Source organism: Protopterus annectens, chromosome 1.part1 (assembly GCF_019279795.1).
Source record: "Protopterus annectens isolate FY-2018-M chromosome 1.part1, PAN1.0, whole genome shotgun sequence".
NCBI lineage: Eukaryota > Metazoa > Chordata > Ceratodontiformes > Protopteridae > Protopterus > Protopterus annectens.
In genome coordinates this window covers 1206594493-1206621104 of record NC_056726.1, presented here as the reverse complement: position 1 = coordinate 1206621104, position 26612 = coordinate 1206594493, and the positions used below count along the sequence as shown (strand labels likewise).

General features: G+C 39.9%; 1 protein-coding gene across 4 annotated transcripts in view; it reads right to left on the bottom strand.

Moving 5' to 3' along the window:
- LOC122809252 (myosin-10-like) overlaps window positions 1-26612 on the bottom strand; it is a 3714157-nt gene that overhangs the window by 1241450 nt on the left and 2446095 nt on the right. For all 4 annotated transcript variants that reach the window (XM_044080584.1, XM_044080595.1, XM_044080606.1 and 1 more), the window contains one exon: window positions 8202-8333. In XM_044080584.1, the coding sequence (XP_043936519.1) occupies window positions 8202-8333 (132 nt within the window). The remainder of the gene's footprint in view (window positions 1-8201; window positions 8334-26612) is intronic.

Sequence of the window (26612 nt, the reverse complement as noted above, 5' to 3'; positions counted from 1 at the left end):
AGGAGAAGTAGACAAATCTGGTTCCATGGTCTTCGGCACCGACGAGCTGGTCGGGGCCGACAACAATTTGGCAAGTCCTGGTGCCTGTAAAAGCTTCTGCACTAGCCGATCCATGTCCAAATCTGAAAGGCTGACTGAGGACTTAGATGAATGCACCGAAGGTGCTGACTGGAGCAGAGGAGAAGAGGGAACCTCAGAGACCAGCTCCAATACTGAGAGCTGGCTCCAAATCAAAGGTACACTCAGTTCTGAGGTCTGTGGAACCAATGACTCTCCCTCTGAAGTTTTTTGCCTTTTTTGCCATTTTGGGGGTCTGAAGATTTTCTGGATTTGGAGGACATGCTAGTACCTTCATGGCTACTCAATACCTCAGAAAAGGAATGCTGCACTAATCCCCTGTCTATCAGCTTCCTCCTTCTCTCCAAGAGGACTCTTGAAGAAAAAGAATGGCAAATGCTGCAAGTGTCTAGGAGGTGTTTAGCCCCCAGACAGTAGACACATTGAATGTGTCCGTCAGTAATGGACATTTTCTGCCCACAATCTGGGCATTTCTTGAATCCCGATTTAGGATGGGACTTTTCCTTGTCATCCGACATAGTAAAAGTAAATCAAAAACCAGTATACTGTAACTAAAACAGTAAAGTCCTTACATTCCTTGTAAAAACCCACAAAGCAACTAAGCCCAACCTGGGCACTATCTATAACAGTTAAACTATATTTTACAAATACAGGGCTAAAGAGGCCCACAGAGAAAAACCTTGACTATTAGAAAATAGAGATTAATAACTCTAAATAGGGCTAAAAGGCCCACACAAAACAACTAAGCCAACAGGGCACTAACTATCAGAAACTACAGATTCTATTATTAAAATTTTAACACTAACACACAACTATCTATATGAAAATATCTAGACAAAAAGAAAGGTTTTTTTTTTATCAAAACTTGCTGTTTTTTTCCTCACAAATGGTCTGAGCTAGCTGGATCACCAAGATCTCTCTTGCTGCGGCAAACTAGATCTGAGGTAATTCCGGCGGTGCATTGTGGGATGGGGGGCTTGGTCTCGAGCTACTGGCAAGCCTTGAGCTTTACTGTCGGCCGTGTCGGAGTCGAGGATCGGCTCCGAACACATTAGTGAGAATAAACGGCGAGATTTAACAACTTCACATATGTCAAATTATCACTTCTATTTTATTTATGTATGCAGTGGCAGCATACACAAATCCTTTGTATTATTTATTTATTTTCTATTTGATAACTAAGTAAGTAGACTTGTCCAAAGACCCTTTTCAGCCAAGACCCAGGCCCTGAAGAGCAAAAAGACACAGCAAAAGTAACGCACAATGATATAATTATGTAATATACATGTCTTGCACATTTCAGCTTTTGATCTTGTACCATGGACTGGTTTCACAATCTCTCTTTCCCACAGAACATGTACTATTATATCCAATAACAAACTATGTATGACTAAAAAGATTACCTGTAGAATTCCCCAAGTGTCTAAACTTGCCTTGTGCCTCTTCAGTATTTCAGCAACCCTCTTTCCCTCTGACTTCAAACAAAGACTCAAAGAATCTATCTCCTTTCATCCCCCCTTATAATAACCAGCACACTGAACAAGTTCACCCCTTTAAATACTTAGGTATCACACACAACCCCAGTACCATCATGTCCCTACACAACAACAACATTAAACCTAAAGTCAACTCTTCCATCTCTGGTTGTCCCAAAATCTATCACTTCGTTACTCCCAAAGACTGAATTACTAGTCCCAAAAATTCCTACAATTCCAATTACAATAAAGCCTCGCAATACTAGCTTAAACCTCAAAGAAAATTGTGAATAATTTGCAACTTCCTTCTAACAGAATAGCCTAGACACCCTACTCTCAGCCTGAACCAAACATCACTTCATCCTGTTGACTCTCTCCAGCACTGCCAATTATCTTCCTGTCCAGGTTTTACAGACTTCATTCTCATCAGCCAAGGTCTTCTTCTCCTCTCAGTTATAGGCTAGCTACGCTTTGCACAACTACAGTCTTTCTTCTCCTGCATTAGCTACAGCCTTTGTTCTACTGCAAGTAATGCACCATCTCTTAACCCAGCGCTCTGCTAATGCAGCCACAGTTGGTTATGCCTTCTCTATTCTCGTGCCCAAACTATGGGACACACTGCCCAAAGACAAGTGTAACTCCCCCAGTAACAGCCAGTTTAGAAGCACATTAGCTGACCAGCATAAAAAAGTCTACCAGTCACTGCTTCAGCGTACTTGCAGTCACTTAAGCATTAACTCAGCAAACTAGCAATCTTCTGTCTATACTTCACCCAGCTCTTAATAACCATGTATCTACATGATCCACTCACTTTCTTCACTCTAATCATTTAATTTTCAATTTCTCCCTCATTTTGAACTAGTTATTTCCAGCAGTCTAGTACATTTTATGGGCTGATGTACCTGAAACCTGAAATATCTTACCTCATGCTGACTTTAAAGTTTTATACCTACCCTTCATATATACATGTTCTACAATTTACTTTGTTACAGCTCTGTGTTTCTACTTTTATGATCCATTTTTATGCATTTTGTATAACTACTTATTTTACATTTGTTTCTTATCCCAGTTTGCTACTGAAGAAGGTCCTCTGTGGATCAGTCTACTACTCCACTTAATAAATACAAATAAACAAACAAGAAAAATGTTAAAAAAGAAGCCATTTAAAAGGCTTCATGGGTTTAAATTTAGTGAAGGCTTAAGTTTAGACAGCTCAGTTGCAGAGAATGAAGTAAAGAAGAATAAAGTACTGCATGACTTTACCAGTAACATTCCTGACAACAGTCCAAGTATAAAAGCATTATGAACAAGTTCCACACAACATAGGTCATGTGCTAAAAGGCAGAAATCCAAGAGATGTGACTATTTTTTACCTATACATATACAATTTTTACCATTTGCATATGAAGAAATAAAATCTATATAGGCAACAAAAGGCAGGAGAAAAAGTAATGCACTGCACATTGTGAAGCCGCTAGCAAAAAATATTACTAATACTTACAGATAATGTCCATTTTTTAACCACCAAAAGCAGCAACCCAGCAAAAGCACTATATAATTTGGTTAAATATGTTCTGTCAAATTAACTGAAGCCTCCTCTACAGCCCAGATAACCATGCCATCATCATAAGTAGCAACCCACATCCATAAGGTCCTCAGTATAATGCATGGAGTACATCTTCAACCAAACAACTTCACTCTAAGCCCATGTATTAAACGCTGTTCTTAACCAACTTATTCAGCTGTAGTAAATACAGATACAGTGTACACAGTTAAACTTAATTAGCTTTATCTTTGTGTCTGCAGCTTTTCTACAACTATCGGCTAGAATATACAGCATGCTAGGAGACCTAACAAGAAGCTCCACTCCCTGGAAGCACTCCTCACCCTGGAGTGTTTATATTTGCACAGTTACTGACACATGGCCTAAAGCCGGAGAAGGCACCCTGGCAGTACAAGGCTATAATGCCTTCCACGCATTTAGACCAGCTACTGCATAAGAAAAGACGAGAGCTGAAGGTGTATCAATCTACATAAAAAGCAAACACACGGCAAGAGTGGTCAAACAATATGACATGCTTGAGCTACTCAAGTCCAACTAACCTTAGGTATAGTCTAATACCATATCCTTGCTAGCTATAGGTCCTTGTCTATGACTCAGGATAACCATACCACATACATGAATGTACTACAGTCTCTCACAATTCCACCCAAAACCACATTCATGGTTAATTTCTACTATCCCACCTTAAACTGGGATACATACACAACTACTAACCTGTAGACTCAAAGATTCCTGGATTTTGTCAATGCAAACCTCCTGGAACAGCTAGTTTGCACACCTACTAGGGGTACAAATATCCTGGATCTGGTACTCACAAATATGAGGGAACGTTACACCCAATCTCACCCCTTCTGTAATGTCCTCACTGGTCAGATCAGATCAGATCAGATCAGATCAGATCACACAACGGTAACTCTTGAAATAAATATAAAGGAGGAACTCCCGGCAAACCCCAGAACTTTTTCAAGGCTAACTACCTCCTATTAAGTGAAGGAATAGCTGAATTGCAAGTCCCCCCCACCCCCAAACTCAAAGAACACAGTGGCCTATGTTGAAGTGTTTACTGAAACACTGTACAAGCATTTAAATAACTGCATTGAAACAGCAGTACCAAAGCAAAATAAATTTAGGACAAATTTTAAAAACAAGCCCATTGGTGGACTCCATTGTAAATAAGTTGTACAACAAAAGAAAGAAAATTATGTCCAAAAATATGAAGGGCTATGTTGAAAACACAAAAAAACTCCCTAATCAGTCTCAACAAGCAACTCAGGGGATTAATCAAGTTCACCAAAGCTAATTTCGAGGCAAAGACAGCCTCCCAGGCTAAGGATAACCACAAGGTATTTTTCAATTATGTATGCAACTTTAACAGGAACACCCAAAAGTGTGCTGAACTAACAGTAAATGGAACTTCCTATACTGAACCAGGGAATATAACAAATTTGCTGACCAATAAATTTAGCTCCAATTTCACCCCCTCATCACACCCAGACCATCCCCCCCAGAAAATACTCTTTACCATTTCTCCACCAACTATCACTAAAGTCCTCAATGCACTCTCCAGAGCTGAAAACACTGCATAAATGGGTCCTGATAATACACCAGGATGCCTGCTAAATAGCTTGAAATAACACCAGTCAGGCCCACTAAAATCACTATTCAACCACATCCTCCATATAGGCTTCATCCTTAGGGAATGGAGGACTGCAACTATCATCCTTTTACACAAAGGCAGACCATCAACAGACCCAGGGAACTACAGACTCGTAAGTTTGACTAGTTTATATGCAAGTCAATGGAAATAATTATTGTGGACCTGATAAACAAAGATGCAGGAAATCTTCAAACAATGGACACATCCCAGTTTGCTTTGGTCAAGGAAAGGCCTTGACACTAAACTTGGTAGACTTCTTTGAAGGTCACTAGAACCATGTGTGAGGGCGAAAAGGTACATACTGCCTAGCTTGACCTGGCAAAGGCATCTGATGTAGTACATCACTTGGGTATTATACACAAACTCAAATTTAAGCATAAATCCCTATGTCACCAGATGAACAGCCAAATGGTTCACAGATAGGACACATGAACCAAGGTGAAGGAATCCACTTCCACCAAGATGCTTGTTACTAGTAGTGTCCCACAGGGCTTGGTAGTGAGAAGTCTCCAGTTTGGAACATACTTGTCTGAAGTCAAGGAAAACGTAGACAGCCTTTGGCTGACTAAATTTGCTGACAACTGCAAGCTAGATTAAATCACCGAATCCCCCGAAGATGTAGATATCCTCCACGAAAGTATAGGTTCATAGATAGGTTCATAGATTAGTACTAGGCTATCTGCCCTTGCGAGTCATTTTAAGCCTAGCCAATTATCCCTTGAGACTCAAACCCTGTATCTTATGTTTGTAAGGCAAACACCTTAACCATTAGGCCACCCTCCCTCCCCTCTTACATATTGTATACGTCTGCATTCATATTCCCACAAGTATGTACCAACTTGTGGGTGTCTATATCTGTATGCACTATTACATACATAATCATACAGATATGCTTTCAAAGACTAAGACACTCATGTTTATCATGAAAGTCTGCTTGCAAATTTTCAGCAAAAAAGTGGGAAGAAATACTCAATTATAGTTAAAGCCTCCAAGAAAATACACACTTCTTAAAAACAACATCTGTAAATTTATCAACTTGGTCCCTAAACCTGAACACCACTGTTCAGATCTAACAAAGGCAAAATGGTTACCTATAAAGCAGAAATGCACATTACTGATTTCATCTCTAAGTTATAAGTTAACATATGAAGTGAATGCCATTTCTTTGATGATTGTTCTTTTGGTAAGAAGGCTAATTACAATCTATGCTCACAATTCTCCCTATCCTTAAATACCCCATAGAAATAAAGGCCCCACAGGCAAAGGAAGCACTGCCAGCAAATCTGAAAACAATCTCAGCATTCCAGAAATTCAGATTACAACTAAAAAAAAAAAAAAAAAGAAAAAGAAAAAAAAAAAAACCCTTTCTGATCAAGCGATTTCCAAATGCTTCAAAAAGGCCACATGTGCACCGACTCAGGCTACTACTTTCACAGCAGTCCCAAGGCTATCCCATCCACCCATCTACTACAGCCATCAAGCCCTGTTCTCCTGCATATCTCCCCCCCACCTTGTCGCTTGTCTTCAAAACAGTCGCTAACCTATTTTCTTCCCTTCATTTACTCTTTGGTCTCTTTTCTTTTGTCCTTTTTTCTCTTATTCTACTTTAAATACTGTAAATACCACTTACTTGCCATTTTTGTTTACAAAGGCTTTGTTAATTTTCTGGAATACATGCTTACTGTGTAATTACAAAATCAACATGGGTACACTAGCTTTTGGCAGTTCCATTTCTTCTTCCATGTTGTTTGCACTTTTTCCCTCAAATATACTGTATTTTCTTTCCATTTTTAATTGTACTTCTGAGACTGAACCTGAAAATGGTCTACTGAGATCAGCATTCTACCCCAGTTAACAAATGAAAATAAAAATAAATAAAACAGCAAATAATATGTATTTATGTAATTAAAATCTAAAAAGACAAATAAATTATTGATATATAGACTGTGAAACGGGGAATGAAATATGCAGGAATCCATGCACACATATTTACTTTGGAAACAGATGTTTAAAAACGTTAAACATGAACAAGGCTAATAATATGAACTGTGGGTGTATGCGAACGTAGTACACATCACATCATGTAAACACAGGTTTAATATGAACAAGGCTAATATGAACTGCGTGTACAAGCGAACATAGTACACATCACATCATGTAAACATAGGTTAAACAAGAACAATATGAACTGTGCGTGTATGCGAACATAGTACACATCACATCATGTAAACATAGGTTAAACCTGAAGAAGGCTAATATGAATTGTGCGTATGCGAATGTAGTACACATCACATCATGTAAACATAACTAAATAAAAGGACATAGACACAGAAAAACAACTGGTGCCAGAACCATGGCCTAAAACTCAATGCAAAAAACTGCATAATCATACCCTTTAGGAAGATGACCATGTCTGCAAACTGCAACATTGATAATACTCCCCTAAGAGTAGACCCAGTGGTAAAGGATTTGGGAACTCTTGTTGCCAGTAACCAGAACTTTGATCACCATGTGTCCATGGTAGTGAGAAAATTCTTCTACATGGTGCAACTTCCAGAACTAAGGAGATTATAATCCCACTATATGCAGCCCTCATCAGACCAATAATCGCATACAATACATATTTTGGCATGTACCTGACAAGGTATTTGCAACAGCTGAAGCAGACACAGAGGTTCCTCACTAAAAGACTAAGGGTGTAAATAATATGCCCTATGCGGACCGCCTCAAAGCCCTGTGCTTGGTCTCCTACAGATTACTGAAGGACGATCTATGCCTAACCTACAAGGCATTCACCGACGGATCTGCTACACTTTCTCACAACAAACAGCACTTGAATTACCGAATCTGAGGATCTAAGCCTCATCTGTGACATAAACAAAACATTTCTGAGGGACAGGTATATGTGTTAGAGATTACCCCCTCTATGGAACAGACTTTCCATTCATGTGAAATACAGCTCCTCCCTAAGCCTATTCTAACACATTTTTGGACATTGGACAAGAAATTGCAAATTCACTACTGGCTTGTCACCTATGCCCCTTATGGATAAAAGCAGTCTGTAGATGTGCCTTATGCCCTCAGGCACAGGCATATACCAAAGCCGTTCTAGCCCACGGACATTGATAACTGGGAAAATTAGGTAATGAATTGTTAAGACTTAAAAAGGCTCTAGGGCCAGTATCCTCCTATGATCCTATGAGCCTATCTCTCAGTTAAACGTATTTCAGATGTATATGTACCTACTTAGACACTGCTAGTTGTTCTATGTACACAATTCTTAATTTATCTTAAACTCTCCATAAATAAGTAGCTCTACTTTTTCTGTTACAAATATAATGTAATACTCATTTTTATCAAACAAACTGCAAAAAAACGAATCCAGAAGACTCACAATGCAATCAGTATTCGAACAAAGGGGACTCACCTGCTGGTGTTTGCGCTGTAGTTCATTCAGGTCCATTTCCACCATTAGCTGTTTCTCCTTCACTTTCTGTAGTTCTACATCCTTAGCCTGCACAACCTCATCCTGCCGTGTGACTTGGAGCAGTGGCTTCACCTATGCAAAACAGTAAGTAGTAGACTCAGCAATGACACGGGAAATTCTCATGACTCACAAACAGGCACAGGTATTTAACCACTACATAAATTATCTAAAACCAATCAGCAAGAGCATCATACTTTGATAAGTTACTTCAAAGCTACAGTGGTACTCATCCATCCACAACTCCGCTTTTCCCATTTTTTTGCAAACGGGATCAGTGTCACATCCGCACTGACCATCACCTAGAACCAATGTGATATTCTTAGTTTTAAAAACTATTTAATACAATCTTCAGGCAGATTAAACATCCATAGTACTCCTTCCCATAATGGCAAACACAAAATATTCAAAAGGCATTTTAGATTTCTCAAAATGCTTTGTTTGATAAGGAGTATAAATCTCTTAGTAAAGTTTTTTTTTGTTTGTTTTAAATAGTCAATTTGACATCTGAGTAAAAGGGAAGGATAAAGGTTTATCTGAATGGATAACAGAAGGTGTGGACTCTGATGTACAGGTAGAATATTTTGAGAGAGAATTAGCTCATGAGTAAGAATCTAGTCAATACGACAGTTGACATTTGCCACCTAAAGAAGCCAAAATTATGTTACGATTGAACTTCAGCAAGGTAATCAACAGCCAGGAGGCAATTCAAAATGAACAAAGGAACTCTTTTGGGATGTTTGATGCCAACAAGAAAACAAGTACTGATGGAGCCAGTTAGACAGTAAATGGCAGAAAATCAGGGAAAGGCAACAGAGACTGCTAAAAGACTTGATCAAATTTAGTCGCTGCTTACTGGACTAGAGGAAAAAATAAGACAATTTAATTTCAGATTATATGGTGTTCTGAAGGGTAAAGGGCAAAAGTGATTTGTTGTTACATGAGAAAACAAGGGATGTGGAAGCTGTGGCAACCAGGCAGAAAACTAGCTAACTAGAAAAATAGTATTTGTACAACAGGATTATTCACAGATGACTTTAAAGAGCATTTACTTTTGTTTATGCAGTTAAGAAATGTTAAGCATACTGACTCTCCCTGTTGTAAAGGTGTACTGGAACAGAAGGGTATCTCAAACAAGTGTTTTAGATTCATAGAATTTCCGACGCTACTGAGTCTTACAAATACAATAATTCATAGCTATTCCAAGGCCAATGAGTCTTATGACCATTTCTGCCTTGCCAGTACCCTCCCACAAACATACTTACTCTTTGACAGTCTCCAGCCATAGACTATCTCCTTTCTCCAGGAGGGCTACACCCACCAGATAATCCTGGAGAAAATTTGTGGATACCCATCCAGTCACTCACATTATGCTTAAAGGAAGACAGTGAGTTTCATTACGCAGGAAGTTTATTCCAGAGGTTTGGGAGGTGAGAGGTTTTGTAAATCTGTACCTCCACCATGTTTTGTTTATGTGTCGATAAAAATCTAGATCCCTGGTTCTAGTACGGGTGGAGCAATCAAATTTCTGAAGGTACAGGGGATCTATAACCAGGTATCTAATAGTGTGGTACACGACACCGAAATCTCTCCTCAGACGTCTGTAAGACATTAAATAAAGGGCTAGAGCATCCATCTTCTCTTGAATGCTTACGAACTTTAGGCCTGTGATCTTTCTGGGTAGAACTTTTTGGTTCTAACTGTTTGGTATTTAGTGAGATACATCCTGAAGGGGGCACTGTACTCAATAGTTTGGCTGATTATTTCTTAGTATACAGGACTGATTACCTCTTTAGACTTTGATGACATTCCTTCGGCAATTACCTCTGTTAAATAAACCACTGTTACGACAGAGAGCTATCAATCCAGGTTACTAATCCCCAACTACATTTTTCTTTTCAACTAGTATGTTGTTTATACAGTGTGAGAGGTTGTCTACTACAAGTGACGATACAATACTTATCAGCATTTAGTTTTACCCTTTTGTAGTACACTAAGAGTTTACTAGGAGAGTTCATTTTGGAGGGTTAGGGTATCAGAGGGTGATTTAACAACAACTTCCAGTCTGCAATAATATGCAAACATTGTTATTCCGAGGTCTTGGCTCTCTGCTTGGAGATCTGAAAAGTGAACCCTGAAAAGGAGAGGTCCCAGCACTGAGCTCTGACAGACATCACTGGTTACTTTAACACTGTATGTGTTCTGTCTTTCAGCAAGTCTGTAATCCATATTATCACATACAGATCGATTTTAAAAGCTTGTGGTTTCTGTATGATGCCAGCATGAAAAATGGTATCAAAGGCCTCAGCCAGGTCAATATATGCTGTGTGCAACACACATTCACTGTATGCAGCCTCTATAACCCCTCTGAAGTTTACCAGATTCGATAGACAGGCTCTATCCCTCACAAAGCAAAGTCTAATAAGATTCTTGATATTGTAGTTTATGAGGTCTTATATTCCATGGCTTGAGATATAAGGCTTTGTTTAGTCTGTAATTACCTCACCTGGCTGTAAGGTAGTACACTACTCATCAGGGACTAAACCAGTATCTAAACTTGTGTTAAAAAGTAGGCCTGTAAGAGCATATTTAATACTATTAATTAAACAAACAGGTATACTGTGAAGTCTCACAAAGGAATTATTTTGGTCTTGGTTAGCACTTTCAATAAATGATCTTTAGAGATAAGTGGGTAAGGTATTTCAACACTCTTGACAGGAGTCTTCGGCTGAAGGTTGCACTAAATTTGTTTGCAAGGACATTGGCAATGCCTGCTTGTTCAGATTAGGAGTTGTTGTTGTTGTTCTTCTTTTTTCGGCTTTTCCCGGTTAGGGGTCGCCACAGCGGATCACCTGTCCGCTCATGACTGGCAGTGGAGTTTTACGGTGTCGAGTTGCCAGCCCGGCGCCCAACCTTCCACAGAAGGCACACACATGCACGCACTCACACCTAGGGCCAATTTAGAGAGTCCAATCCACCTACAGCATGTCTTTGGGATGTGGGAGGAAACCGGAGCACGCGGAGGAAACCCACGCGACCACAGGGAGGACATGCAGACTCTGCACAGAAGGCATCCCAGCCAAGGATCGAACCAGAAAACTTCTTGCTGTGAATAAATTCAGAACAAGTTTTCTACCATTACTAAAGAAGAACTTATAATTATCATTGGCTTTAGAGGCCAGCATTAGTTCAAGGTCTCCTTTAGAGGAATTGGCAGTGTTTTCATTTTTTTGTAATTTTTTAATTTCTTCCTTAAGAAGAGGATGTTTGGATCTGCTATATAATTTAAGGGGCTCCTTTCTTTTGTTGTACAGTTTATTTATGTCTGTGGACCACCAGAGTGGTTTATTTTTGATTTTCCCATGATACTCAGTTCTGACAGGGACTGCTAGCTCTATGCATTTTTCTAAATGGGTGTACAATTCTTTAGTGAAGTTTGCTGCTTCATCTGATGGTTAAGGGCTGTGCAGTCAAAAGTGAATTTTGCTGTTTCATTACAGAAGAGGTTGAGGAGAGCACATTCGTAGTCCTTCAATTCAATGTATTTTCCTTTACAGGCATTTGTGAGTTTAAAGGAAAAGGTCACACATTTGTGGTCTGACTTCACTGGGGAAAGAGATACTACAGAAGTAATACAAGAGGAGGCCTTTTTAAGACTCCGGTTAAGAATGCCGAGTCCTCTAGTAGGTTTGTTTAACCATCTGCTCAAGTGAGTTTCTGTATATTAAGTCTAGGACTTTTTGGACCTACTTTACTTTGGAAGCATAGGAAAGTTACAGTTACCCAAAATAATGTGAGTTTTTGCTAACAGGGACAACATCTAGAACACAGAGGAATCTTATGTGTTTTTCAGGGATAAAAATGCATTTTGTAACAAGCTATTAGTTGATAATTAATCCTATGTGGTGTGATCTGTAGTTCAGGGAGTTCAGTTGGTGGGCTCCTTAGGAATCTGCCTGGAACCAATACGTTCACTGAACCCATCACATTTACAGTCAGGTCAGAAGCCACAAAAAGTACAAAGCCTAGGTATAGAGCCAATGCTTTCGTTACATTTAAAGCAACTATCAGTAACTACACAGACATCAATGTTTTCCAAATATTGAAACACCTCAACTAAGCAATTCATTGTTTAGACTTCTGTCGTTGAGGAGACCCATCTTAATGTGATCCAATTTCAGGATTGATCTATTAGTCATGGATTATCAATCAAATGGACTCTGACAAAAAAGGCACTAAGGGGCAGCAAAAGATTTAACCAGTATGCAGAAGCATTAGAATGACAGGTGAAGGCCATGCTTACTCACCCAAGCTGGACTGCTGAGCATCTCATCCCATGCTGACACATACTGGATTCCCCTGGAATGACACCAGCTACTTAACCAATTATGGCAGATTATCTTTTCTCTGCATCTAGGCATCAACAGCAGTGAAGGAAGGATCCCCCCCTTAGCACCAGTGTCACTACTTGCATTTATAAATTTGAGGCATGGAAAGTTCTGATATGTCCACTGCATGCCCTTGGGGTTTTACATCTCAGTTCACTCACTCCTTCACGTATACTAACATACTTTAGTGATATCTGTCAGAAGTTGGGGTCCTAAGTGCCCTTGTAATGTTAGAGATTCTGGCATCTAAAAGACAATTCACTGTAACCCTCTCCTTGTCCAACAATACAAGTGATAAGTTAAGAGTGTCTGACAAAGGAGTCCCATATCTTTAAAATATTTTGCTGCTGCCACAGTTCAGAGTGGTGGATTTGCAATGTTTTGGCTCAACTTTCAATGGTTCCATATTTAAGCAATTAAAAGGTGTGGCTATGGGGGCCAGTGTTGCCCATATGTTTGCGATGTTAGTGATGAATAAGTAGGGATGCACATGTTTATAATCTTTAGAAGGTTTCGAATGGGTTAAATCGTATGTTTGCTTTACAAATGATCTTTTTATTTTTGCAGATACGAGAGGTGGACAGGATCTTGAATTTGTACAACCTGTTAATGAAAGTGTAGATTTTTTAACATTTATTTTCAGGTCTGATTAGTACTACATTTTTAGATATATACATTTTTATGGATTATATTGGCAAAAGTTTTATTTCTAAGGTGTAGCGGAAGGCTACATATGTCAATAATTACATCCATGCTATTAGTGGCCATCTGTTATATGTTAAGCGTAATGTTATCAAAATCCAAAATATTACAGTTTCACTTTTAATGTCTTTGGATCATGAAAGCTTGGATTGTTTGAAGGATATGTTTGTACAACTGCGATATCAATTATATTATATTTTAGATTTTTTTAATGAAATTACGCTGGACTACAGTGATTTTATACCTCAATTTTAGTGGTTAAAGTTTCTGCAGCACATACATCTAATTGAATTGGTACTAGTGGTGATGTCCCATGATACTCAATTTGAAAGAGATTTAAAAAAAATCTTATGCAGTAACATACACTGCAGATAATTTTCAGATTAAGCATATAATTCAAGATAATTGTAAAGTGTTGAGTTATTCTGATATTTTGAAGAAAACAAGGGCGATACCAGAATTCGGTGGTAAAAGAGGATGTAATGTTAACTCCGATTTGGACACATCTCTTCTTGGCAATGAAAAACTTAATTGTGGCCCTTTGGTACGTACAGATATAAAAAGTACAAGTTTAAATGTTAAAAACCAAAAAAAAGTAGCGAACTGGTGAAAAATAGAAAACTAAAACCAAAAAAGTTCGCCAGCAGGACTTGTAGACACAAAATTTATTTATAGGTTACACGCTTTCATCAAAATAAAATTGACTTCATCAGAACAATGTAAATACAGTCATAGTGATTTAAATATATTGCAATTACACAGGATAGGCTGGATTCCCACCAATCAGCAAAAATACCTTGAATAAATTAATACCATAAAGGCATACACCATAAAGACTAAGTAATCAATAAAAACATTTTTTTAAAAAACATTTAAAAGTCAAACCCTTTCTGCTCTTTCTTTTAAAGCAGGCAAAATGGATATAAAATCATTCAATCCTAGACACAGGTGGGCTGCTAAACGAAGTTGCCACATCAATTCCCTTTTATTTAAAGTGTTTTTCAGTTACCATCCCTGGGGTTTACTTCTATTATATCCAATATACCAAACTTAAATCCAGAAAAATTGGCACATAATTTACTATGCCTGAATAGAGCATTAGTTTCTTTTAAATTCTTAATATCATATAAATGTTCGTATATCCTGGACCTGAGTGCCATCTCAGTTTTCCCAACATAAAACCCCGGGCAGGAATTGCACTTAGCCAAATATACTATTTTACTAGTATGACAATTGCCTTTTTTAAAAAACACTGTGCCCTGGTTAATATTGTCCAGTTTTAAACTAACAACTGACAATATAAATCTACACTGTGTACAACAACCACATGCTTTTGTAAATTCATTTGATTTTGCACTACTGTTATTCATATTACCCTCTAAAGTACGTTTCAAATTGCGACCCACTTTAGTACAAAAAATAGGTTTTTCACCCACTGCTTATAAAATATTAAGGTCACCCCTAAAAATATTCCAATTCTTGTAAATGATGTTCCTTGTAGTGTGAACTGTATTGTACCACACATGCCTGCATAAAATTATAGTTAGAGCTCTCTACTTTTACATTATTTTTTGTTTCAGAGAAACTTCTACCTAACAAAGTTTGGTATTTCAAACCCCACTCACTCAGAATCTCCTGTAAAATACTCTGAACAAGTTCCAATGGATACCCTCTCTCCAGAAACATATTCTTAAGGTCACTGAATTCCTGAATGACATCCTCAAAATGAGAAGTCATTCTGGAAATTCTAATGGCCTGTCCCTTGACAATACTTTTTTTCTGGTATAGCGGGTGATGACTTAGAAAATGGAGATAAGAATTACAAAAAGTTTTCTTTCTGTACACTTTAGATCTAAAGCAACCTACATCCTTAATGATAGTAGTATCCAAATAATGGATCTCTTTCTCATTAAATTCATAAGTGAAGTTCAAGTATTGAGTGGTGCTGTTGAGATATTCAATGAAACCAGCAATGTGTTCTTTGGTACCCTTCCATAAAATAAAAATATCGCCCAAGTACCTGCTGTAAAATACAATATCCGAATAGAACCTACTTTCAAAAACAAATTCCTTCTCCCACCCTAATAAGACAATGTTCTACCATGTTTTAAAGAAATAAGTAGTTCTTTCTCTTTGGAACTCAAGTTAAAAAATAACCTCTTGTTATTAGCCCAAAGTTGATACAGATCTTTCTTAACCACATTCTCAAAACTAGCTACCAAAGGATGTAATGGAGGATTAAATACACTATTTTTTCTTAAGGCCATAGTTCTCTGCCCAACTCTGTCAGTATTGTTACCAGGAAACAACAATCGAAAATTTATTTTCCTAGTAAACATGTGAATATCAAGCAAAACTTCTGCTATGTCTGGTATTCTAGCAGGAACGAACTTAAACCCTTTAGAAAAAAGTGAAAAACATTCTTCAGAAATAACTCTGTCTGTATAATTGTAAATACTGAATCCTTTAGAGGTGCAAATAATTAGAATGGAAAGAATTTCCATCTAATACCTGCCCCTGCCTCTCCCCTTGTGGTACTGACCCCTGCGAGCGGGGTAATCAGAGTTGTAATAATATTGGACTCCTTGCTGTCTGTTCGCTATTCTTTCCGAGCGTCTTAGGGTGGGAAAATCCTCTTCTACATGGAATTCATCAATGAATGGTTGCTCAAAAGGGGTCCCATTACCAGTGACTTCTGAATAACCTTATTCCTTTAAAACATGATAGAAACATTCATATTATGACCCCAGATAAGGGGGGGGGGGGGTTGTGATTTATGACAGTGAAGATTACAAAAACCTCATCCAAGCTATTTTGTTTCAGGAGGAAAGCTACTTGCAGGTATCCAAAACCCAGATTAACATTTCTTACCAGTGAATTGATGTTTTTTTTGGAAGAATACTTTTAGAACAAAGGATTAGTCAGGAAGCTTATTCTTTTTTACTAAATAATTTTCCCAAGGTACCTAGTATGTTTGGCATTCCCAAGATCCACAAAGATGTTTCGTCACCCCCGTTTAGGCCTATTGTGGCAGCAGGGGGGGGGGGGGTCTAAGACGCATAATTTGGTGTTTTTTGTGGACCAGATGGTTAAGCATGTAGTTGAGGGTACGCCACAACTTGTTAAAGACTCTTGGGATTTTTTTGGGACAGATTAAGCCGGATTTATGGAACCCTGATTTGTTTTTTTGACAAAAGATGTACAATATTTCTTCTCCTGTATTCCTAGGGAGGAAGGTTTAGATTATTTTGAAAAAATGTTTGACCATTCCAGATTATCACCAGAGCATGTACAGCTTGTTTGTGAAATTATGGCTTTGATACTAGATAATAATTATATATTTTTTGAAAGGCAATACTTTCAACAAATAAAGGGAGTTGCCATGGGGGCAGCTTGTGCCCCCGCATATGCAAACATTGTCTTATTAGGGTGGGAGAAGGAATTTGTTTTTAAAAGTAGGTTCTATTCGGATATTGTATTTTACAGCAGGTACCTGAGTGATATTTTTATTTTATGGAAGGGTACCAAAGAAAACATTGCTGGTTTCACTGAATATCTCAACAGCACCACTCACTACTTGAAATTCACTTATGAATGTAATGAGAAAGAGATCCATTATTTGGATACTACTAGGTTGCTTTAGATCTAAAGTGTACAGAAAGAAAACTTTTTGTAATTCTTATCTCCATTTTCAAAGTCATCACCCGCTATACCAGAAAAAAAGTATTGTCAAGGGACAGGCCATTAGAATTTCCAGAATGACTTCTCATTTTGAGGATGTCATTCAGGAATTCAGTGACTTTAAGAATATGTTTCTGGAGAGAGGGTATCCATTGGAATTTGTTGAGAGTATTTTACAGGAGATTCTGAGTGAGTGGGGTTTGAAATACCAACCTTTGTTAGGTAGAAGTTTCTCTGAAACAAAAAATAATGTAAAAGTTGAGAGCTCTAACTATAATTTTATGCAGGCATGTGTGGTACAATACAGTTCACACTACAATGATATAACGAACATCATTTACAAGAATTGGAATATTTTTAGGGGTGACCTTAATATTTTACAAGCAGTGGGTGAAAAACCTATTTTTTGTACTAAAGTGGGTCGCAATTTGAAACTTACTTTAGAGGGTAATATGAATAACAGTAGTGCAAAATCAAATGAATTTACAAAAGCCTGTGGTTGTTGTACACAATGTACATTTATATTGTCAGTTGTTAGTTTAAAACTGGACAATATTAACCAGGACACAGTGTTTTTTAAAAAAGGCAATTGTCATACTAGTAAAATAGAATATCTGGCTAAGTGCAATTCCTGCATGTTGGGAAAACTGAGAGGGCTCTCAGATCCAGGATATATGAACATTTATATGATATTAAGAATTTAAAAGAAACTAATGCTCTATTCAGGCATAGTAAATTATGTGCCAGTTTTTCTGGAATTAAGTTTGGTATATTGGATATAATAGAAGTAAACCCCAGGGGCGGTAACTGGAAAAACACTTTAAATAAAAGGGAATTGATGTGGCAACTTCGTTTAGCAGCCAACCTGTTTGACTTTTAAATGTTTTTTAAAAAAATGTTTTTACTTGATTACTTAGTCTTTATGGTGTATGCCTTTATGGTATTAATTTATTCAAGGTATTTTTGCTGATTGGTGGGAATCCAACCTATCCTGTGTAATTGCAATATATTTAAATCATTATGACTGTTTTTACATTGTTCTGATGAAGTCAATTTTAATTTGATGAAAGCGCTTAACCTGGAAATAAATTTCGTGTCTACAAGTCCTGCTGGTGAACTTTGTTGGTACAAGTTTAAATGTTGTTAATACACTAATGAAGGGCAATTGATTTCTTTAAAAGGTGAGATTTTTAACCCTTGAGTACAACACTTTTGTTTTTCCCAAAGAAGTGATTTATTGTGCCACTTGTAAAATTGTAAGCTATGTACTCACCATAACTAGGCATCTGCGTTATCCATTTTTATTATTCCTCAAGACATGGGTTCAGATCCAATTCTCAGATTCGGCTCGGCTGCACACTCTAGACTATGAATCCAACTTTCAAGCTCCTCCCTCTACCCATAATGTCTTTGTCCATTCCCAATACCTCAGCTCGTGTTTGTTGCCATAAAGACCCTATATAAAGTACAGTTGTGTACACTTAGCATAAATGTAGATGTTCGAGTGTATTCACTGTTGCAGTCATCACATTTGGGTTATCTGCTTGCAGTAGACCTCAGTCGGCCTGATTATCAAAGTCTTGGGACCTGCGTCGGTTGCTGTCTCATCTTCCATGATGTCAGGCAGTCATAGAAGCCATAGTAGTCATGTAGCCGATGTCATTTTATCAGTTTTTCTTGCCCCAGATGTCAGGTGCCCCCATAATGGAAACCAATTATATACAAGTTTACACCTCTAACAAAAAAGGAAATACACCAGAAAGCTTTAAGCATAGTAAACAAGAATAGAGGTATATACAATAGAAGTCAGGGGGTTGGAGGGAGGGTAACCAGGACTGCAACAGTGAATACACACAAACATCTACATTTATAGTAAGTGTACACAACTGTACTATGTTCTTCGTGTTTCACTGTTGCAGTCATCACATTTGGGTATATTCCCAAAGCTAAGGATGGGAGGAGGTAATCGGATAGCATTAGGACCAGCTACAAGGCCCTGCAAGACTGCAGTGGCAAAGCCAGCTCTAGATTTAGAAAAAATTGGCAAGTGGTAATGCTTGGTGAAGGTATGTACAGAACTCCAGGTAGCAGCTTCTAGGATGTCCCTAGTACGGACACCTCTGAGAAAGGCTATAGATGTAGATGCAGCCCTGGTTGAATGTGGTCTTATCCCCTGTGGGGTAGGTTTTCCATGGTGCTTATAGCAGAAATGAATGCAATGGCCTATCCACTTAGAAATGGTTTGCTTTGAAATAGCTTTCCCCTCTGCCCCTGCAGCAAATGCAACCAGCAGCTGTTCAGATTTCCTGAGAGGTTTAGTCCTGTCCAAGTAAAATCTAAGTTGTCTGTGCACGTCCAAGGGGTGTAGTATTCATTCCCCTTTGTTCTGTGGATTAGAAAAGAAGGTTGGCAAATGAATGGACTGATTAAGGGCCACACTGGAAACCACCTTGGGCAAGAAGGAGGGATTGGTCCTGAGGGACACCCCGTCCGCATGAAAGATGATGAAAGGCTCCACAGCCATGAGGGCCTGTAATTCAGACACCCTTTTTGCTGAAGTGATGGCTAGAAGGAAGGCTGTTTTCCAAGAAAGGAATTTCAACTCTGCACTTGCAGCTGGCTCGAAGGGAGGTAGAGTGAGCTTTTCCAATACAAAGTTAAGGTCCCAGGCTGGAGTAGGGGCTCTCCTGGGTGGTCTTAAGTTTTTGGCCTCTGAGGAACTGCTTCAGCAGTGGATGAGAGAAGAGGGGTGGTTCTGTACTGTAATGAGCTGAAATGGCTGAGGCATGAATTTTGATGGAGGAAAAGGAAAGGCCCTTGTGAAGCATCTCACTTAAGTATTGAAGAATCTGACATAAATTGGGCACTGCTGTGCCCATCCCATGAGTATGGCTCTAGGAACATAATCTTTTCCATTTTTAAGCATAGGAATTTCGAGTACTAGGCCTCCTTGCCTCCAGAATGACATCCATCACTTGCTTACCGAGGGATGGGAACGGAGAGATAAGGTAATGAGCCAGGCTTCCAAGTTCAGAGTTTGAAGTTGTGGGTGCAGAATCTGGCCCTCCTGCTGAAACAGCAGAGCAGGGGTCTGAGGCAAGTGCCATGGTGCCAGCAGTGACACACTACGCAAGAGGGGGTGCCAGTGTTGGTGTGGCCAGTCTGTTGCAATCGGTACTGTCCTTGGATTGTCCTGTTTGATCTTTAGTAGTACCTTGGAAAGGAGAGGCAGAGGGGGAAAGGCATAAACTGATAGGTTTTTCCAGGTGAAGGGCAGGGCATCCACTTTCCAAGCTTGTTTTTGGGGGGTCCTTGTGCAGAATTTGTCCAATTGGTAGTTCTGGGGGAGGCAAACTGGTCTATCTCTGGGCTCCCCCATTTGTTTCTCAACATGTTAAATATCACTGGTTCCAGTTTCCACTCATGTGAATCCATGAGATTTCTGCTTAGATCGTCTGCCAGTATATTTAGCTTTTCTGGCAGGAACTGAACCTGTAAGTGCACTTGGTAGCTCAAGGCTGTGTTCCACAGAGGCATGGCTAGTCTGCAGAGAGGGTATGAGTGGGTTTCCCCCCTACTTGTTTATGTACCACATAACAGTGGTGTTGTCCGTCTTTACCAATAATTGTCCTTGAAGAATGCGGTCCATGAAGGCTGTCAGAGCACACTGTACAGCTAACATTGCTTTTTGATTGATATGCAGGTGCATTTGACTTGGGTTCCATTTGCCCTGAATGCACTGCCCTGCCAAGTGCGCCCCCCCATGCATAGTCTGATGCGTCTGTTGTTAGGGTTTGTGTGGCAGTGGGTAGAGTGAATGGTAGTTCCTTGTTTTGGTGGCAGGCCTCTGCCAACCAAAGGAACTCTATCTGTAGACAAGGTATGATAGGAATCATTGACTCTAGATCCTGAGAACGTTGACACCAAAGGCTTTTTAGACACCATTGTAGTTTCCTCATATGCAGTCTTGCATATAGAATTAGTAGAATGCAGGAGGCCATGAACCCCAGGGCTTGCAGAATTTTCCTTGCAGATAGCTGGGTCTTTGTGGCCAGTAGTTTGAAGTAGGCTGTCAAATGAACTTTTTTCTCTGGCGTGAGATAGGCCATCTGGGAATTTGTATTCAAGCTTGCTCCCAGGAATACAATCTGTTGCTAGGGTACAAGATGTGATTTGTTTTCGTTTATGGTGTACCCCAGAGAAGTTAGCAATTTCTTTACAAATGCCAGATGATTTAATAGTATGTCCTGGCTTTCTGCCTGAATTAGACAATCATCCAGGTATAGGTATGTTTGAATATTTCTTTGCCTGCAAAATGCAATGACTGGAGCTAGGCACTTTGTGAATACCCTGGGCGCAGTAGATAAGCCAAAAGTCAGTGCAGAGAACTGATAGTGCATGTAGCCTGCTCTGAAGCGTAGATATCTCCTGCAAGTTTCCCTTATTGGGATGTGCAGGTAGGCTTCCTTTAAATCCAGTGTTGCCAACCAGGCGTCTTTGTCTAGCATGGAAAGCAGCTGATGAAGAGTTAGCATCTTGAATTTTGGGGTTACCAAAAATGTGTTTAGGATAGACAGATCCAGAATAGGATGCCAGGAATTGTCTTTTCTGGGTACCAGGAAAAGTCTTGAGTAGAAACCTTGCCCCCATTCTTCTTCTGAAACAGGTTGAATAGCCTTGATGCTTAAAAGAGAGAGAACTTGATTTAGAGCAGCCGTTTGGGGTTGGTAAGGAGTGGAAGTGGAATCTGTATCCTTGGGAAACTATATTTAAGACCCATTTGTCCTGGGTAATGAGTTCCCAATTTTTTGCATGCAGGGCACTCTTTCCCCCTAAAGGCACAGTCAGTTGATCAGGGCTTGGAAGGTTTAAAGTTAAGTCATTGAGACAGTTTACCAAAGGGTGGAGTCTTACTACTCCCTGCTTTGGAAGTGGGAGCCCCCCACTGCTTAGGCCTGTGAGTACCTTGGGACTGAAGCCTGGGTGTTCTGCTGGTTCTGGGTTTGGACTGAGAAGGCCTGGAAGAGGCAGGAAAGGACCAATCCTTTGAGGGCCAATGCCTACTAAATCTGGGAGGTTGTACTTGCAGGAAATCTTTAACAGTTTGCATAGATTTAGCGTTTTCCTCCATCTTTTTAAGTACTTCTGCTTTGTTGCCAAACAGGCGATCTTGGTTTAAGGGAGCATCCAGTAATTTAGCTTTAACATGATTAGGCAAAGATTGCTCCTTAAGCCAAACATGCCTTCTAAGTACAGAACCAGTGACAGCAGCCCTTCAAGATGCCTCTAATGAATCAAAACCAAATTGCAAAGTATGTTTTCCAACTTGCTCAGCAGAATGCATTAAATCCTGTAATTCTTTATTTTCAGCACAGTCAGGAATCAACATCATTTTCTGTTTAAGCAATCCAATAATATGCTGCTGATACTTTAACATATGAAACTGGCAGTTTAAAGCCCTAATGGCCAAAGTTGCAGAAGTGTACACCTTCCTACCCCATCTATCCAGGGCCCTGGAATCTCTATCAGCGGGGGTAGGATTTTTGGCAGAAGTAGCTTTAATGCCCTTGGGTCCCTGTGAAATGGTCTCAGGATCTGCAATAGGAGTTTTAAAGAGGAACTTGTGAGAGTCAGGTACCTTGTAATACCTATCAGGTTTTCTGGGAGCAGGAAGTAAAGTGTCAGGGGCCAGGCTAGATTCCGACAAGGCATCATCTACAATGTCCAGTACAGGAGGGATAGCTAAAGGCCTGCATTGAGGCAGGAGTAAGAATTCCCTAAGTATCTTTTTGGAGTCAGAGTAATCCTAGCTTTCCCAGCGGAAATACTCCCTAAGAGTATGCAAGGTTTCACCAAAAGTGAAATCCTCTGGAGGGGAAGCAGAGGGAATGGAGTCCTCTGCATCAGAATCCTCACAGGTAGACAAGGGCAAATCCTGGTTATCAGAGAAAACAGAAATTTCAGAATCCTGATCAGAAGAATTAGAAGGAAAATCAGTACTAGGTTTCTTAGAGGGGGAAGGGTGGCCCCCCCTGATTAGAGTAATAAGGTCCTCAGTCATTCTTATCATTTGTTTTTTAGGCATAGAGGCCTGACCATGCAGTCTGGGCATCGGTTTTTTAGACCTAGATCGAGTTTTAGACCTTGAAGAAGAAGATGGTGTCGGTTTAATAGGCAAGTCAGTAGGCCTGAATACACCCTCAGAAGCCAGTGCCTGCACAGCGGCTCTGGACCCATCCAAGGTAGAGACATCCACAGGTTCCACAGTCGAAGAAGCATCTCGCAGCATACCAGACTCCGAATGGGTCTCAGCAGAGGCCTGCAAATCTGACATAGCGGGTTTCAGGGGCTGCGAAAGCCGTCAAACTGGTGACTAGCTTAGAAGATGTGTTGTCGGCAGCTTTGAACCTATGCGGTCTGTCTCTGTCTTTATCTTTGCGTTTTTTCGGAATGTCGGTAGTCGGGTGGCTTACTGAAGCCATTTCTGGATAATTGAACCGAGTACCAAAATATTTGGATGCAAAAATAAACTGACGACGAATAGTACGAGGTTTGAATAAGGCACAAAACTGACAGTGAGGTACGTCATGGTCTGGGCCAAAGCAAGGAATGCAGTACGAATTAAAATCTTTATGAGGTATTTGCTTTCCACAAGAAATACAATTGTTAATTTTTACTGACATCGGTTTAGAAAAAAAAAAGGATCCCCAATGGGGTACTTCGCTTAGTTGAAGACTTTGGATCTGAAACTCGAAAACGAAAATTTCAGGAGTCGGCCGACCGGCACTTGCGAACTGCTTCTGTTTCGGGCACCGCACGGCAAGAAAGACTGATAAAATGGCGTCAGCTGCATGCTTTATACCCCTGACTACCTGATGTCATGGAAGATGAGACAGCAACCGACGCAGGACCCAAGACTTTGATAATCAGGCTGATTGAGGGCTGCAAGCAGATAACACAAATGTGATGACTGCAACAGTGAAACAAGAACAACATCTGGATAAAAACAGGGATAGCTGAAAGAAAAAGGGCTCAGACCTGGAACTATAAGTTCCAATAAAATCCAACACGTTCCTCCAGAAGATGTAAGGACAGGGGGCTGGATGGGAGGGGAAAATTGAGGAAGAATGAAAACGGACTACATAGATGCCTAGTTATTGTGAGTATATAACTTATAAATTTGATGTTGTCCTTTTCCTTCTTCCTCAACACATGGGACAGAGTCCCCAGCTATGCTGACCTTGGGTGGCCCTCATGGAAGGATATTCCAGTGTACCGCTGAGCCAAAGGTGAGTCTACGTCTGGATATAAGATCCAATGTGTAATGACTAACAAAGGTATGTGCACTGGTCCATGTGGCCACTGCACAAATACAATCACTAGATGTTCTTGACCAAAAGGCACATGAAGTAGCCATGGATCTAGTTGACTCGCCTTTGGGTGGCTTTGGTAGGGAAATGCCTTGCTGAGAATAGATCCAAGAAATGCAATCAGTGATCCATTCAGTTAGAGTAACTTTAGAAACTGGATGAACTAGTCTTTTTGGTGAGAAAGAAACAAATAGGTGATCTGACTTCCTGATTTGCTTTGTCCTGTGTAGATAAAAACATAATTGTCTGGGCATGTCTAGGAGGTGTAGCACATATTCTCCTTTATTTGAAAAATTCAGAAAGAAGACCGGTAAATGAATGGGGTAGCTGATGTTTGATTCAGAAATTGCTTTAGGTAGAAAAGAAAGGTGTGTTCATAAACTAACCCTATCTTTATGTAAAATAATACAGGGATTCTTTGAAGAAAGAGAATGGAGTTCAGAAATTCTTTTTGCAGAAATAATAGCTACTAAGAAGACTGTTTTCCATGAAAAAAAATTTAGGTCATTTTTTGCTGAGGGTTCAAAGGGTTTTTGAGTTAGACCTTGCAGCACAACAGTCAGATCCCAAGGAGATAAAGGATTCTTAATTGTTGGTCTTAGGAGAAAAATTCCTTTTAGAAATACTTCACACAATTTGGAAGACGCCAAAGAATAAGTTCCGTCTCCCGTATGAAAAATTGTAAATGGCTGCCAACTGCAGTTTAATCGGGAGAAGAGCTAGCTCCTTCTATAAAATGAACTGCTAAAATTCAAGGACAGTAGAAACTGGAGCAGAGAAAGGGTCCATATCATTTTTCAGTTTCCAAAGTGAGAATTTTTTCCACTTATTATTATTATGACCTAAACAGGCAGGCTGAAAACTGTGTCACATTACTTCGTAACTTATAGGCTGCTGAGAGGTGACTTCTGCCTGGCTTATAGAGCAATCTCCAACACGTGTCCTATTGGAAATGCTGCACATCCGCAAGTCAAATGGGACAACAGTCACTCACGCTAGGGATATCAGCTTAGCTTCTGACATTAACAGAACATGCTGGAGAAAAAACAGATATGTCTCCCAGAGACTGTCGCTTCTCTGGAATAGACTTCCTAGTTACATAAAAAGGCCCTTTCCACAACCTCGAAGGCAGATGGACCCACAGAAATTGCGACCAACCACACTGGAGCCGAGCCTTCCAATGCAGGCAGACCACACCTCCTATCGGGTCCTCATCTCAAGGATGGAACCAGACCTGAACTGTCCAGCACTGAGGCTCCAAGAGGCAGGGACTGATCCAATAACATTGAAGTCAATCCCGGCCATAGGGATCCAATGCCGACACTTTGGATCCAGCACCCTTTCCGATCCCACGGTATAGGAACAGAACTAGTCAGGGATGCCATCGGAGTCTAAGAAGAAATCTTCTGCAGATCTGACTCCATCCGTCTCGGGGGCTGTTGGATCCTGGGGCACTGAAACAGTGGGATGGATTGGAGAAGAAGTCAAAATAGTATGAGACACAGTTGGAAGGCTCACCTAATAGGGGCAGAGCTGGTACGACCCCCATCTGGATCTGGGTTCTGAGAAATTTTCACATCATCCTATCCACATCCACTTCTGGGAAACTTCTGGGGGACCTGCAGGATGTGGTGGACTGTGGCCTTTAATGTTTCTTGGGAGTCTGTAAAAATGGAGAATACATAGTGGAAAAAATTGGACCCTGGAGGAATTCAGGTGTGAAAACTCTTTGAGAGGTGCCAGGCTTCAGATCCAAGAGTCTGGGATCTGAGGTAGGTGCTGTAGGACTAGCAGATATAATGACTGGGTCCAAAGGTTTAGGATCCAACAGTTCTGGATCTGAAGCTTGGGACTCTGGATCTGACTACATTGGATGCAAGAATTTCTGGATATTAGTTGGTGACTCCGATGCAGTCCTAGGGGACTTTGGCAGGGAGCATTTTCTGTGCTTCGATGGAGCAGATTTTGATGATTTGTCAGGGTTTCAGCCCCAGAAGAAGAAGCTGCATCAAGAGGAAGTAAGCCTTTCAAAATTAACTTGCTGCCTTGGTCAGCCAGAGCCCTTGGATTAAAAGTAGAAAAGATGCTGCAGTTAGTATCTAAATAGGCAGCTCCACGGCAGTGAATACACTCCTTGCAGGCATCCAAGTTATGAATTTTATGCCCACATGAAGTGCATTTCTTGAACCTTGTCAGTTTATCGACCATTATAG